This window comes from Bidens hawaiensis, unplaced genomic scaffold (assembly GCF_021521415.1).
Source record: "Bidens hawaiensis isolate Kalapana, Puna unplaced genomic scaffold, B.hawaiensis_p1.1 tig00025022_1, whole genome shotgun sequence".
Classification (NCBI taxonomy): Eukaryota; Viridiplantae; Streptophyta; class Magnoliopsida; order Asterales; family Asteraceae; genus Bidens; species Bidens hawaiensis.
In genome coordinates this window covers 8,630-25,726 of record NW_027493983.1, presented here as the reverse complement: position 1 = coordinate 25,726, position 17,097 = coordinate 8,630, and the positions used below count along the sequence as shown (strand labels likewise).

The window sequence follows — 17,097 nt, the reverse complement described above, 5'->3', positions numbered from 1 at the left end:
TTCTACGTCCGTAACGATCTACACAGGGATTCCGCACCTGTGTATATCGGGATATCTCGTGTGATCCGTCCAGGGAACCTACAATTGGTATCAGAGCATTTGCTCGATTGTGTGGTTCGGGATATTCACGCGGGTGTAGAATTCGTCTCATTTCGGGTATTACCGGGACGAGTTTGTGGTGTTTTTGCTCATTCTAGCTTCCTACCAGTGTGTTTAAGCCTTTAAACCGTCAAAATCGTCGTTAAAATCCGATTTTCAGATCTGCAGAAAGTTTCAGTTCGTCAGGCGAAGTTGCTGTTCATCAGGCGAAGTTGCCGTCAGGATTCGTAGGGTTTCAGCGAAGATATAAGGAGAAGCGAAGTTATTCACAACTTCGCCTACTTCCTCAACTTCGCCTAACTCAGCGAAGTTCTTCTCAAGTTCGCCTAGTTCAGCGAAGTTCTCATCAAGTTCGCTTACTTTCTAAGTTCGCTTATCCTAAGCGAAGTTATTCTCAACTTCGCCCAGTCACGCGAATTTAAGAAGAATCCAGCGAAGTTATTACTTAAGCGAAGTTATACTTAACTTCGCCTACAGTACTGTTTCGAAGAAATTTTTCAAACTTCGCCCTTTTCAGAATTTTTCGGGTTTCTTAGTCTTCAAGAAGGATGTCGTCAATCAACATTTCGGAGCTTGTCAAGATGGAAGTTGAAGCGGGGTCAGCTACAAAGGCCCCAAGGTTGCTGAAGGGAACCGATTTTGTCGCTTGGAAGGATCGGTTCATACAGTATGTTAAGTACCAGGATGCGAAAATGTGGATATGCATCCAAGATGGATATATTCCACCAATCATGGAGTATGAGGGTCGAGACCAAATCAAGAAATACAGTAAAATGGAAGAGGAGGAGAAGAAGATGTATGAAGCCGAGAGCAAGGCTCATGCTGCAATCACAATGGCTCTTCCACAGGAGATCCTCCATACATTCAGAAAGTATACATCAGCTAGAGAGCTTTGGGAAGCTCTTGAGAGCAGATTCGAAGGAAATGTAGGCATTCGGGCTTCAAAGATAAAGTTGCTCAAGACTCAATTTTCAGTTTTTAAGTACTTAAAGAACGAATCTCTTGATGATATTATCACTCGATATTATCATCTAATGACTGAATTGAGTAACTACTCCATTTCCTACCGAGAAGAAGAGATTGTGGAAAAACTTCTCGATGCTCTCCCACCAAAATGGGAGATGTATACTGTGCTAATGAGGGAAGACAAGGACTTCCCTACTTATGATCTTGAAACTACTGTCAACAAGCTCAGAACTTTTGAGCTTAATATGGTAAGAAAAGAAACATCTATGGATCAGGTTCAAGATCCAGGCATGTACGGTGCGAAAGTAAACTCCAATACAAGTTCAAAGACTGATTCTGCCGCCTACTACTCGAAGGGTGAGTCGGGTGCCAATTCTTCACAGGAGGGGCAAGTGTCAGTAAACTCAAATGGGGATGTTTGCTTTGTTGCGGGTGGATCAAGTGGTACTCAACAGACAGCAAGCAAGTTTAGTGGATCTTCAAGTTCCTCAAGCAATAATTTCTCTAAGATGCCAATGAGCGTCAAATCTGCTGAAGAGCAGTTTGGCCTATATGCTTCATTTATTGCTTCATATGAAAACTATATTCAAGGAAAGGTGGTTGATCCAGCGATGCTAGATGAAGACTATGACCAGATCGATGCTGATGATCTGGAGGAGATGGATTTACAATGGCAGATGGCCATGATAGTGAGGAGAGTGAAGAAGTTCATGAGAAAGACGGGAAGAAAGTTTGTAGGTGGCAGGCCAGGATTCGACAAGTCTAAGGTGAGGTGCTATAACTGTCAACAAAACGGGCACTTTGCCAAAGATTGCAGAAACGAGAGAGTTGAACGTGGTCAAGGCCGGTCTGCACAGCACACTGGGAATAATAAGGAAATCAATGCCATGTTGTCCAGAGAAGCAGGTGAATACAACTGGAACCTGCATTTGAATGAAACTAGTGAGCAGGCAAATATGGCTAAGGTTGAGAATGAAGAACGTGAGAAGACTAACGGAGAAGAGAAAGCTACTGGTAAGGAAAAAGCTTTCATGGCAGATAACAATGATCAAATCTCCGAGGTAAGTTCTAAATCTTTTTGTACTAAATGTGAGAATTTGTCTGAGCAACTTGCTACCATAACTGATCAGTATGTTCGTTTAGATGCTGAATTTAAAACTCTTAAAGAAGATCATCACTTTACAAAAGCAAGAGAAAACAGTTACAAAGTTAAAATTAAAGCGTGTGAAAAAGATGTTAAAAGCTTAAAAACTAAACTTGCTGAAAAAATTGAAGTTATTGATCTTAGTTATGAGGTTTTAGAAGAAAAGACTAAACTGATTGCTGAACGAGAAAAGCAGATTGCTGACCACCAGGTGAAAGTGGTGGAACTAAACCGAAAACTGGAGCAGTTCCGAAATTCCTCAGCTATTCTTGATCACCTTGTTAGTGATCAAGGTACCTCTACAAAGAGGGGAGGAATTGGGTATCACGAGGTTCCACCACCTTATAACCACAACTACACTTTTAACCCTAGTGTTCAGAAATCTGTTGATTTTGAAGTTCCTCAGACAGTTCCTATCAAGGTTACGAGTAAAGAACCAAGTGTTAGTAGTGGCGAAACGAGTTCGCCTGTTTCAAGTGTGAATATTTCTGTTACGAGTCCAGTCTCATCAGATTCGGATAAGTTGTCCGAATCGGGTAAGACAAAAGAGAAGGTAGTGTTACCCACTGGTGGAGAAAAAGATAAAACTTCTAAAAAGAGTACTCCACTCAACCCGTACGTCCCACCTTATGTGAGACGAACGGCCGGTAACACTGCCTCGACATCCAAAACAACCTTTGAAAAGAAAATGGAGTATAGGTGTTGTTTTAGATGTAATAAGTTAGGACATCTTGTTGCAGATTGTCCTCTGATGCCGAAATTCAGAGGCGTGAGGCCTATTAAAACTGAGCATAAGTCTACTGGTAATTTTAATACTGTTAAAAATGAAAACCCTTTAAGGTTCCGAAATGTAACTAATACAGGGTTTCACAGAAACAAACCTCAGTTTAACAATGCTAATAACCAAACCACAAGATATAATACTTTCAATGTACATAGGTTTGGAGGCCTCACACTCAATTTCCAAGGAGATTTCCTAATAGGACTGACAGGAATTATCCAAATGCTAACTTTGGAAAGCAGAAGTACGGGATGTATAGATCCAAGACCAATTGGTCTTGGGTCCCTAGATTCTAATCATTTGCTTTATTGTGCAGGAACAGTTGAACAGGGCTGCCCACAGTCTTTGGATTGTAGATAGCGGCTGTTCCCGGCACATGACGGGCAACAAATACTTGTTGCACGACTTATAACCTGTTCAAGGAGCGAGAGTTAGTTTTGCTGGTGAAAGTGGAGGAAGAATTACTGGAAAAGGAACGGTGTCCAACGGGAAAATAACTCTTGAAAATGTTAACTTTGTAGAAGAGTTGAAGCACAATCTGCTGAGTGTGTCGCAGATTTGTGATAAGGAGTATACTGTTCATTTCACGAAGAATGAGGCGATCGTGTTGAAGCCTGGTTTTCAGATACCAGACGAGTGGATAGTGACGAAAGCTCCACGTGATACAAACACTTATGTGATGGATATGAGGTCTACTGAAATGGCCACGGGAGAATCATGTTTAATGACGAAAGCAAGCGAATCGGAATCCGAACTATGGCACAGGAGGATGTGGCACATTCATCTTCGGAAGATGAACCACATTGTCAACAATGGGCTTGTGATGGGCGTTCCCTTGAAAAGTTTTAACTTTGAAGATAAATGTATTGCATGCAAGAAGGGAAAGCAACACAAGAAATCCCATCTCACCAAGATGGTCAACTCTATTGCCAGTACTCTAGAACTGCTTCACATGGATCTCTTCGGTCCAGTGAATATACAAAGTCTAGGAGGTACTTCTTACTGCTTGGTGATCACTGATGACTACTCACGATATTCGTGGGTATATTTTCTGAAATCGAAAGATGAGACGGCTCAAATGGTGAAGAATTTGATTACGAAAGTTGAGAACGTCATGAGTAAAACAGTTAAGTTCATCAGAAGTGACAATGGGACGGAGTTCAAGAACTTTGAAATGGAGATCTTCTGTCTTCAGAAAGGAATTGAACATCAATACAGCGCTCCGTATACTCCGCAACAGAATGGAGTGGCTGAAAGGAAGAACCGAACTTTAATTGAAGGAGCCAGAACTATGCTGGCAGATTCGAAGCTTCCTGTGATGTTCTGGGCTGAAGCAGTATTCTGAACAGAGTGTTAACCGTTAAGAGACTTGGTAAAACGTGTTACGAGCTTATGCATGGGAGGAAGCCCAACTTGAGTGGTCTTGAACCATTCGGGTCCCCTTGTTCGATCTTGAAGAAAAATTCTAAATTTGGGGAAGTAGCCGATGAAGGAATATTAGTCGGTTATGTTGTTGGTACTCCCAACAGACGGGTCTTCAATACTTCGACTTGCAAGGTGGAGGTGGTGTGTAACACTGACATCACAAGTTACCAACCGCCAAAACCTAGCAATGGACCTGCTGAGCTTTTCGACTATGTTAAGCTTTTTAAGTCGTTTAACGTACCGGATTTGGAGATTTCTGAAGAAGAAGAAAGAGCTGCGACGAAGATGATACTCGATGAGGAAGAAAATCTATTGCAAAGACAGCTGATTGAAAAATGTCAACCTTCCTCATCAAACACTATCGATACCCCTGCTACCTCTGCTGAAGAAGAATTTATCAATCCTTTTCACTCTCAGCATGAAACAACCATTGATGAGATCTCTTCTAATTTGGAAGATAATTTGCATGTCGGTTCTGTTCCGACCACGAGAATTCATAAAGATCACCCTTTGGATAATGTGATTGGTGATGTGTCCTCAGGTGTACAAACGAGAAGTAGCTTGAATGAACATACCTGTGTTTATACAAGCATTAAGGAGACAGGAATAATCGATGAATGCCTGTATACCTGCTTTATAAGCCAGATTGAACCGAAGAATTATCAAATGGATTTAAAGGACAGCTCGTGGGTCGAAGCCATGCAAGAAGAGTTGGCTCAATTCGAGAAGATGGAAGTTTGGACTTTGGTTGAAAAACCAAAGAATGTGCATGCGATAGGCACAAAATGGGTGTTCAAGTGCAAGAGAGATGATAAGGGGATCATTATAAGAAACAAGGCGAGGCTTGTCGTGAAAGGTTTTAATCAACAATAGGGGATTGATTATAACGAAGTGTTTGCTCCTGTCGCCAGGTTGGAAGCCATAAGATTGTTTTTGGCGTTTGCTGCTCATGAAAAGATGAAGGTGTTTCAGCTAGATGTGAAGAGTGCGTTTTTGAATGGGAAAGTTGATGAGGTTGTGTATGTTGAGCAACCTCCGGGTTTTCCTGACCCAGACTATCCAGATCACGTGTACAAGTTGAGCAAGGCGTTGTATGGATTACATCAGGCACCTCGTGCCTGGTATGCAACTTTATCGGATTACTTGCTCGAGAATGGTTTTGAAAGAGGGAAAATTGATAGCACGTTGTTCTTCAAAAGAGATGGAAGCGACATCCTGCTGGTACAAGTCTACGTGGATGACATTATATTTGCTGCATCAAAAGTCTCCATGTGTCAGGAGTTTGAAGCCGTCATGAAGAAAAGGTTTGAAATGAGTGCTATGGGTGAACTAACTTTCTTCCTAGGATTGCAGGTTGATCAGAGGAAGGACGGGATGTTCATTCATCAGACGAAGTATGTTCATGATGTGCTCAAGCGCTTCAAGATGGAGGACAGTTCTCCATATGATACTCCAATCTGCGTCAATTACAAATTGGGTGCTGAAGTAGACGGTGATGCAGATGTGGACCCAACTCAATATCGGGCAATAATAGGTTCTTTAATGTACTTAACTGCATCTAGGCCTAATATAATGTTTGCTGTTTGTCTTTGTGCACGTTTTTAGGCAAATCCAAAAGAATCTCATTTGAAAGGTGCAAAGAGGATACTGCGGTATCTCAAGGGCAAGCCGAAGCTGGGGTTGTGGTACCCAAGAGGAGGAGACTTGGAGCTGGTCGCTTACACAGACTCTGATTATGGAGGGTGCAATCAGAGTCGGAAGTCAACAACAGGAGGATGTCAGTTTCTTGGTGGCAGATTGGTGTCGTGGCAATGCAAGAAGCAGACTTCAGTCGCAATTTCAACCTGTGAGGCAGAATACATGGCAGCATCCAACTGCTGCTATCAGGTTCTTTGGATACAACAACAATTGCGCGACTATGGTCTGAATTTCTTACTTACTCCTATTTGCATTGATAACACAGCTGCTATCTCAGTAACTAACAATCCCGTGAAACATAGTAAAACTAAACACATTGACATACGTCATCATTTCATACGGGATTGTGCTGAGAAGAAACTGATAATTCTTGAAAAGGTGGATACGCTTGATAATTTCGCTGATTTATACACTAAAGCGTTTGACAAATCCAGATTTCAAAACCTTATCGAACTGAATGGGATGATCAATCCCGAGTAACCATGCTATTCTTATGTTATGATAAAAAAAAAAAAAAAAAAAAAACCTTACTAATCGCTTAAAAATATGTCGGTTACATCAGTTTGAAGGACTTGTCTTTGAATATGTTTTGGTCCTCATTTTCTACTTGTAGATTTTGAGGATAGCCATTAACCAGATTACTGATAGTGACCGGGGCGGTTTATGATGAGTTTTTCTTTCTTTCGCTTAAAATTGGTCGATCATACTTAGTTAGAAGGACACATACTAGTATGTGGTCGGTCCAGCTGATCCATTGGATCTTCGGGATAGCCGTTTACCTGAAGACTTTGTTTAGATCGGGGCGATTTTTGTTTAAATTTTGAAAGAAAAAGGGAAATGAAATTATTTTTCAAGTCTGTTACTTCGTAAGAAGTTCGTTAGCTATGTTAAACGGAAAATTGATCCAACCTTGGAAAATGATAGTATACTAATTCTGTGTGCTTAGCTAGTGAAGTTATTAGGCTTAAAAGGCTTTAGGACAATCATTGTATGTCATGGTAACTTTTAATGGTGCGTAAAAGTAGATGTGATACAAACTAAATTTACTTGATTTTACGTGGAAACTCCTTAAGAGTTTTGCGTGTCTTCATATATATCTTTCCGAATGATAGGCAGAAAAGCGATTACCCGGTCATACACGAGCCCATGTGTGTTCTGATTCCCGTGAAGATAGCATTTCAAGATACTGCAGTGATCCAGATTCGGGACTTGCAGTTAATTTCTACTTTGAAGTCTATGTTTGTTAGTAAAAATATATATATATATATATATATATATATATATATATATATATATCACAGAAACGATGAAAACCATCTTAAGTTATACCTGCTTACAACCTGTCTCTATATGTCATAATACAGCTAAACACGGATCTATGTGACAGTCACGTATTTAGTATGATTCCTGTTCGGATCTTTTCTAAGACGTAGCAGTCCCTATCGAGACTGAAATTTGATCCCTTATACTTTAAAGTTTTTAAGTTTTTGTACTTAGATAGTTTTATGATTTATTAACTGGTTACTTAGAATTGATCATGTCATTTATTTCTTCTAGGAAAGTTTTATAACTTAATTGGAAAATTGTTAAAATTATAAGGTTTGATTTTGTAAATATATAGGCGATGTTGTTGAACAGGCGAAGTTGTGGATAACTTCGCCTAGGCGAAGTTATCCGTAACTTCGCCTGTATAACTCCGCCCATATAAAAGGATTATCAACAGTCATCTATTCATTAATATCAGCGAACATATCCACAGTCAAACTATTCTCCGGCGAACTTGTTATTAACCTCGATTACGTGTTATTTATTCCGATTTTCACACCGATCAAAGGTTCGAGATGTTGTTTTATCATATATTACAAGTTCTTTCATGCTAATCAAGGGTCGTTTCGACCCGGTTATTATCCTCGAACCATCGGTTTTGAAACCGATCTTCATAACTGGTGTTTTTACGTGTTGAACACTATACTGATCGTCAACATGTCCTTATAACTTGTGGTTAACAGTACTTAATCGTCTAAAACTAGCCGAATCATCAACTGCACGTTGTTCCATAACCTCACTGTCGCCGATTCAGATTCAGGCGAAGTTAGGGTTTAGGCGAAGTTATCCGTAACTTCGCCTGGAGCTTAAGTTCGCCTGAGGCGAAGTTATCCGTAACTTCGCCCGAAGCTTAAGTTCGCCTGAGGCGAAGTTATCCGTAACTTCGCCCAAAACTTAAATTCGCCTGAAGCGATGTTGTGATGAGGCGAAGTTAACATTAACTTCGCCTAGATCATTTTTACTTATATTAATTAGACGAACTTAAAGCTGAAGCGAAGTTGTTCCCAACTTCGCCTCAACTTTAACTTCGCCTATACAGAGTTTATCACAACTTCGCTCATGGTAACAAGCGAACTTGTGCTATGTCTTTATGTCGTTCTAACTTGGTTAGTTTGTTGCAGATATGGCTGCGGTAGCGGGTGCTGGAGGTGCAGGAGGAGATGATGGTGACAATCAGAGACAATTTTTCCCGGGTCACAATATGTACATTACACTTGACCCGGAGGCGAGCGGTGTGGACGACTATCACGAGATTATCACTTTCCTCCTACGCTCGAGGATTTTTCATGCCATCACCAACACACTGCCGATATCTCTACCGAATATCGAAGACTTCTGGCAGACGGTCGAATACGACTGTCGTATTGAGCCCCCGGTCATGCGAGCTACGGTGAACAATCAACAGGTTCAGTTCAATTCTGAACAGATCCGGGTGGCGTTACGATTCGGTGAGGAGACTCGGGATGACCCAACAGAGTTCGTAGCTCCGTTCCGTGATGGAGCGTTTCTCCGAATGGGCTACTCTGGTCCATTAGGAGATACCCAGATGAGGAAGGGTTTCCTTCTAGATCAGTGGCGCTTCCTCATGCACGTTATGATAGTGTGCATGTCTGGGAGGAAGGCGGGCACTGACGGCATGGGTGCGACCATGCAGTCTGCCATGACTGCACTGACCTATAAAGCGTTATAGCTTCAGTCAAATGGTCTTTTACGAGATAGACAGACAAAGAAGGGCGATGTCTCGGGAGCGGTTCATTATGTATCCACGGTTTATCCAAATTATATTGAACCATGTGGCTCCGACTCTACCTCAGAGACGCCCGATCAGATACGTGGAATCGGTGAGCAAACGTATCTTTGCTCAATGCCGCACGTCGAGTGCGAGGAGCAACCCTGAACGTCGTCCCAGGCATACTCCACTATTTGGGTTTTTAATCAACCCAGAGTATGTTCCTGCTGGTGGGGACGAGTTCAGAGATCCTCAACCACGACAGGCAAGAGCAACTCAAGCTGTTCCTGCTCCTGCTGTGCCTGTTGTGTCTGCTGTTGAGGATATTGATCTTGACGCTGTTTTCGGAGGTCAAGGTTATTTTGATATGGATCACGTTGAGGAGGTGCAGGTCTCGGCTGCACAAAGTTTGGGTGTGAGTATGACTAGAGCAGCTACGTCGATGGCTGACTCCGATTTGGATGAGATTATGAATGAGGGGAGACGGTTGATGGTGTCGAGAGAGAGAACGATTGGGAAGAGGAAGAGAACGGAAGATGATGATGAGTCGGAAGAGGAAGAAGACATACATAAGCTGATAAGAAGATCAAGACGGGAGAGGACAGGTGCTGGAATGGGAGCTGGAGAGACTTCAAGGACTGTACGATTTGCTCCGGCCGCACTGTCTGGTATGTCCATTGTTCCTTCTTCTGTACAGGTGACAAGTACAAGCGCTGCGGATGTTCCCGTGGTGGCTACATCAACGGCTGGCACTCCATCCATCATTGTTATCCAGACGTCGACTCCGGAGATCGTGTCTCTACCACCGCCAACGCTTACTCAGTCGGTGGTAGCAGCACGATTCGTAGAGTCAACGGTCATTACTACTGCAGGGTTATCAGGTATGATACCACCTGCGGTTACGCCTGCTTCTGGTGTCTCGCCTTCGCCTACTTCAGATTCAGAGAGAATAGCTTCACTAGAGCGGATCGTGGCAGAGCAATCGAAGACTATTCAAAGCCTAGTGGAAGCAAATCAACTACAGGCATCCCTCCTGGTTGAGCATGGGAAAGTTATAGATGCCTTGAAGGAGTTCTTGGCATCTCAGGGGGAGATGAGCTGTAAGGGCGACGAGCTCAGAACGAAGAAGAGAAACGACCGTGACGATGATCCCAATGCATCGAAAGATGCAGGTGGTGAGCTGCCAAGAACTTCTCAAGCTCTTGGTACTTCCACAGCTGAGGGGGAGTCTACTGACGTGGCTGGTGGTTCTGGTGATGATGTGGTGTTAGTTGAGGATGACGTGATTGATGCGCTGAAAGAGCTTGATAATGACATGTTCAGCGATGATGTGTTATTCGATGAAGATGTGCTGCCGAGTGATATGATTGAGAAGATCGGTGAGCAGATTGTGATTGAAGATGAAATAGAAGAGGGGGAGATAGTAGAAGAAAACGTTGAACACGAGATCCCTGATGTTGAGAAAGCCGACGTGAGTGTTGAGATGGATGAGACTGAGTGGGAGGAGCAGCCTAGGTGGAAGGAAGGCTGTGCTCATTGGTTTATTAAGACCAAGAAGCCTGCTGTTCCAGCCATGTTCAAGAAAAGTTATAACATCAAAGGCTATGCTGAGTCGAAAAAGGGAATCATCTGTTGGATTTATGATGAACAGATCAAGTTGTTTGTGGTGAAGCGTTATGATGGTATTCAATACTTCAAACGAATGTTGAGATCTCTCAATACGTTGCCGGAATGCGAGGTGAAGGATTTGGCCAGGTTGGGCCTGATAAACAGAAGTGACAACAATATGGCGAGAATGATTGAGAAGATTGTGTGGAAAGAAGGCATAAAAGAAAAGAAGTTTGAACTATTAAAGCCACAGAAGGGAAAGCTCGTGGAGGATACAGAAAGGGGATTGAGAGCAGATGGCAAGCCATGGATGGTGATGAAGTACAAACCGATCCGATGCATCAAGGAGGTTCCAATGAAGACTATGCCTCAAGATGTGTTGAAGAATCTAAAATGGTGGTATGTTGATTGCCAGACTGCTGAAGCCGTGATGGAAGACGAAGATGAACAAGAAGTGCTGAGGGTGTATGACCCGATGCATCTTGTTAACTTATCGAAAGCTGATCTGCAAGTGTTGAATCAAAAGAAGATATTCTATATTCCTGCTTGGAAGGATGAAGCAAGGAAATATCAGCGAGTAGTCACGGTGTGTGTTAGAGAAGGAGTGCACGCTTGAAGATACAGGATTACGAGACAAGAGCTGAAAGATCAAGATATGAAGCTACTGCCAAGGGGGAGTCTGTTGGTGCATAGATGTCAGTAGTTCATATGTCTTATGTCTGTAATCGAGTTTGTAATATTGTTTATGTAATTGTTTGTAAAAGCGAAGTTGTTGACAAGTTCGCTTAGGCGAACTTGTTAACCAAGCGAAGTTGTTGACAAGTTCGCCTAGGCGAACTTGTTAAACGAGCGAAGTTATAGACAACTTCGCCTGAGGCGAAGTTGTCGTGTATTTATATAGGCTTCGGGTTTACTGTTTAGTGGTTGATCGAGTTGGTTATTTACGTGTAATTCAGTAAGTCTATAGACGTGAGGTCGAGAGTCTGTAAGTATCTCGGTTTGAGTTATCAATATAACGTGTGGTTGTTAGTATCGTGTTCGTGTGTTCGTGAGCTTATCTTCTACGTCCGTAACGATCTACACAGGGATTCCGCACCTGTGTATATCGGGATATCTCGTGTGATCCGTCCAGGGAACCTACAGGATGGCTTCTGGAAGAAAGATAGTCTTATACAAAATTTTTGCAGGTGTAGACGAAAAGACCAATATGCCCTCACATGCGTCTCATGTGAGGGTATTTAACTGAGTTTTTCTAACCCAGTTAGCGTAAAGGACATAACGTGTAGGAAAAAAATGTTTATAGGACACCGCCTGCAAGGAAACTAAAAAAAGGACACGAACCGTAATTTGGCTTTTTTTAAAGGACAAAATTTGTAATTGGGCCTTATTGAAATGATACTAACTGAGTAACTAACTTCTAGAAATCATAGTTAACATAATATAATTTTGAAAAAACAACCGTACAGAAAGTTACACTGCATACCTCAAAAATGTTAAGACCGAAACCTAATCGAACCCAATGTGAAAACCAAAAACCGATTTTTTGTTTTTCGGTACAGTTTAAGCCCTAAACCAACCCATGCATACCTCTAATAAACATATAACAAGTTTATGAATAATTTACCAATATAGCAATTTGTGATTGTCAACGAGCGGATGGAAGCTAGAAACCGAGAACTCTCCTTTAGTGATAGTGCCCGTTTTGTCAAAACAAATAAACTTAACCTTAGAAAGTGTCTCTAGGTATTCAGCCCCTTTAACTAGAAGTCCTGATGTAGCGGCTTTTGACAATGCACAAAATGCTGCCACGGGTGTAGACAAAATTAGCGCGCATGGACACGCGCTTACCAAAACCACCAATGCCAAGTGGAACCATTTTTGAACATCATGAACTCGTAAAGCAGCCGGTACGCCAGCTAAGCATATGGCTACTATACACACAGCTGCAAAACTCAAGTGACATCAGCATTATTAGCTGCTTTATATTAGAAATATATTTAAAATAATATAATAATATTAATATTGAAATAATATAGTTTTCATAATGTTATTTGCCACAGTAAGAAGATTAAAAACTTTGAACAAGAAGCATTTCTGGTCGAGAGGACTGTAAACGAGCCGGGCCAAGCCCAGACTCGTTTAAGATACTAGAACTCGAGCTTGAGCTTGCTTGTTTCGAGCTCTAGTTCTAAAGCTCGAGCTTGGCCGTGAGTAGTTTTTCGGGTCGTTTATTTTTTATTAATTAACTTATATGTTATCTATAAGTATTTCATATATCTACTTTAATTATAACTTTTATATATAACATTGCTCATAGTTAGTTTCATCATAATTTTATAAATGTAATAGTAATGATAACTACATAAAAATGGATTATTGGATTTAAATAATCCCACCTTTAATGGATTGGCCAGTAATAATCCCACCTCCGGTGTTTCCCGCTGGCATTCCCACCTTTTCAAGGTTTTCGTGTTTTATGATCCCCCGTTAAAAATAATTAACGGGGTTAAGTTTTTGCTGATGTGGCTAGTGACTTGGCATTTTCATTATCCTACATGGCTTTTACCTTTTTTTTCCTAACTGAACCCTAATTATTTTTAAATACCGTAAATACTTGTTAACTCATCCTCTTCAACAACATCAGCCGCAGGAGCAAACCCACGAATCAAATCCCAACTCGAACCCAAATCATCCACCTGCGGACGAGCTAGCACCGGAGGCGGCCGTACTCCCTTAATCCCACTCTTCCCCTCATCCAAAACCCTGCTGACGTCAATCAAAGACTCAATAATATTCTCCGGCGTAGCAGACTCCTCATCCAAAACCCTAATTTTCTCCGGCGTAACAGATTTACGGGCTTCCCACTCGGCCACCGGAATTGCAAAGTCTTCAGGCCCTGAGAGACCTAACGACCGGCAAATAGACTCCACCTCGCCGTCGGCGCCTTCAATCCGGTGACTCATTTGATCGGGGAACGAATGGGTTCGGTGAGCTGATAGTGACGACGAAGAGAATGACGATGACGTGGAGGTTGATTGATTAACAAATTCTCCTTAGGATTTTGACGATTGTGTTCTTCAAATTAGGGTTCAGTTAGGAAATGAATGGGGTTGATTGATTAAGCATCGTGGGTTCAGTATTCATCAAGTATTTACGATTTTTAAAAATAAGAGAAAGGCTGAGGATTCCACGTATGTAGATAATGAAAAATGCCAAGTCAATAGCCACATCAGCAAAAACTTAACCCCGTTAATTATTTTTAACGGGGGATCATAAAACAAAAAACCTTGAAAAGGTGGGACTGCCAGCGGGGAAATACCGGAGGTGGGATTATTATTGGCCAATTCATTAAAGGTGGGATTATTTAAATCCAATAATCCTATAAATATATATTAGATATACTAAAGAAAAATTATATAAAAATAGGCTCATTTAGGCTTGCGAGCAGCTAGAGCCTAAGTTCTTTATTAAAAAAACTCATTTTAGGTTGCAGCTCGTATAAGCTCGGCTCGATTCGAGCATTTAGCGAACTGATTTCAAGTAATATTTATTTTTTACATTAAAATGTTATATATATGTTATATATATATATAAAGAAATTAAACCTTACCGGGGGTGTAATAGTTGGCGATTTTGTCAACATATCGCTGAGTTTTTGATTTACTATTTTGAGCTTCTTCAACGAGTTTTGCCATCTTTGCCACCACACAAGCATCAGCTAGAGCAGAAGTTTTCACACTAATATAACCTGAAAAAAAAAAACATTGTGTCAAACTTTGACTTATTATGTCAAATGACAATTGAAGATTAAAATGTACCATTTAAGTTGACCGTGCCGGCCCAAACAATGGAATCCACTTGTTTGGACACGGGAAACGATTCGCCGGTTAACGCCTTCTCGTCAACTTCGCAGTTTCCTTCAACGACTACCCCGTCAATGGGGATCATGGTCCCAGCTTTCACCGCAAGTCGGGTGTTGACCATAACATCCTTAGTGTTGACTTCTGTCACACCCCGTTAAGCGTATTGCGGAAGCGTAAAACGGAAATGCAACAGATACAACTGGTATCAAATACATTGTTCATAAAGAAACATTACTAACTAGTTTACAATATATTATATTGTTCTAACATCTTTTACAAACTAGGTGATACTATCAAACCGGTTCTTCAATTACTTTACTTCTAACTCAAATGCCCATGACAGCAACCACCAATCAGACACGTAACGCACAGAAAATTACTTCTCATATCTGATTACCTGAAAAGCATGTTAAAATAGGTCAACTACGAATAGTTGGTGAGTTTCATAAGTTTAACGAAATCAGTTCTGCGTACCACACAGTCATAGTTTGTATGTACGAGCGTATGTAAAAATATGGGTTTACGTTTGTATAAATATGTACAGCCATATCCTTGTGTGTGCATATGCACACTTGTAAGTTTATAATATAAATTTGAAATTTCGGTAAAATCGTGGTTGTTTGTTCGTACTACCTGTTTCCAATTTCCGTGTTTAACCAACCACTGTGGCCCCCTTTCCGCCCACAACGGTTCCGTGTTAACATCGACCACTGTGGTCCCCCTTCCACCCACAATGATTCCACGTAAACTCAAACATTATATAGTGTACACGCAAATAATTAGTATATTCTACACATAATATTTCCTACGGCTAATCACGTAGCATGTATATAGACACATATACACATATAGTATTTATCACGTATCACCAAATACGGTAGCTCCCCATCCGCCCACAATACGCATAATCACATTATTCTCTTAACATTCATGTCATAATCAAGTTAGTTCGTTTAATAAGTTGCAGCAGAACTTGGCTCATAGGCCATACTCAACTTTAGTTTATAAGTTGCAGCAGAACTTGGCTCATAGGCCATACTCAACTTTAGTTTAGTAAGTTGCAGCAGAACTTGGCTCAGAGGCCATACTCAACTTTAGTTTATAAGTTGCAGCAGAACTTGGCTCAGAGGCCATACTCAACTTTAGTTTATAAGTTGCAGCAGAACTTGGCTCATAAGCCATACTCAACTTTAGTTTATAAGTTGCAGCAGAACTTGGCTCATAAGCCATACTCAACTTTAGTTTGTTACTATTGTGGCCACCCTTCCGCCCACAATAGCCCCATAAATATCATAGACCACGTTATCCCCATGGCCATTACAGACCATGTTGTTTCCCAAATTAGTTATGTTTAACATTATACAATGTGTTTGTATAAACATGTTGTCACGTGTAATTTCATTATGTTTTGCAATTCGTATTATCTCCACTCAATATACCAGTCAATGATAATAATCATCTTTCATCAGCACGTAGTCAATCATTATGTTTGTAGGGACTTTTCATATATAATTGTTCAGATATTTATTATGTCCCGAATCGTTTTCAGATCGATAACGTGTATAAACATGCTTTCCACCCCAAAAGTTCGTAAAACAGTTTAGAAAGTGGGGGTCGTGAAACTCACCTTATCGTAGTTCGCACAGAAATCACGTGTCAATAAGTCAGATGCCTCGTTTATAGCCTGATTCCTATAAACGGTACCGTATCGTTAATACTAGGACAGTGTTCAAGCTAAGTCGGGTTGTATAGATAATCTGGGTATAGCTGTTTGGTCCAGAACATGACCATAGTCTTAGATTGTGACGTTGTATACTATGAAATGTTTAAAACTGGATTTGGCTCAGTTTCACCGTTTTCCGAGCCTAGCTCAGTTGATCGTTTATACGTTTCGGGATTAGGTAAGATCACATAAACTTAAGTAAATATATTGATTGATAAAATGATTTGATTTATGAAAGAATTTTAAGGTTTCGGTGTCTGGTTTGATCGCAGGGTTCGTTTCCGTTTTCACACGGTTTTAATTATACAAAACGCGCCCAATCCACCCGATTTGTCCGGAATTTTCGTAACAAGTTCGTTTTTATCAATATCATTCAAAAATATGATATTTGACCACTTTTGACATTTTGACATACCAGTCAGTCCGTTAAACACAAAACTGCCGGTTTCGTTAAAACAATTATAATTTAAATCTTTGATTAATCATAACTAAATATGTACTTATATATAAATTATGCAAATTTTTGTAAAAATACATTAAGACATGGAGAATTTTATAAAAATATTTCCAGAAATTTTATGATTAATTATTTATTTATAAAAATTCATTTAATAGGTTATAATCATGTAATAAATGGCCCGTTTATATCAAACGACCTCCGAAAAATCTAATAATTTTTACCAATGGCCTTAATGTTCTTACATAGCCCCTGCAAAATTTCCAGAACCTAACTCT

The 17,097-nt window shown here is 40.7% G+C and overlaps 1 protein-coding gene across 1 annotated transcript; it reads right to left on the bottom strand.

Moving 5' to 3' along the window:
• Positions 1 to 12,358: 12,358 nt before the first annotated feature.
• Positions 12,359 to 14,776, bottom strand: LOC143570736 (putative inactive cadmium/zinc-transporting ATPase HMA3). Its single transcript, XM_077056310.1, has 3 exons — positions 14,595 to 14,776; positions 14,387 to 14,524; positions 12,359 to 12,719 (listed from the first exon to the last, which is right to left on the bottom strand). Exons 1-3 carry the CDS (start codon positions 14,758 to 14,760, stop codon positions 12,397 to 12,399), a joined length of 627 nt encoding a protein of 208 aa, XP_076912425.1. The 5' UTR covers positions 14,761 to 14,776; the 3' UTR covers positions 12,359 to 12,396.
• Positions 14,777 to 17,097: the final 2,321 nt, after the last annotated feature.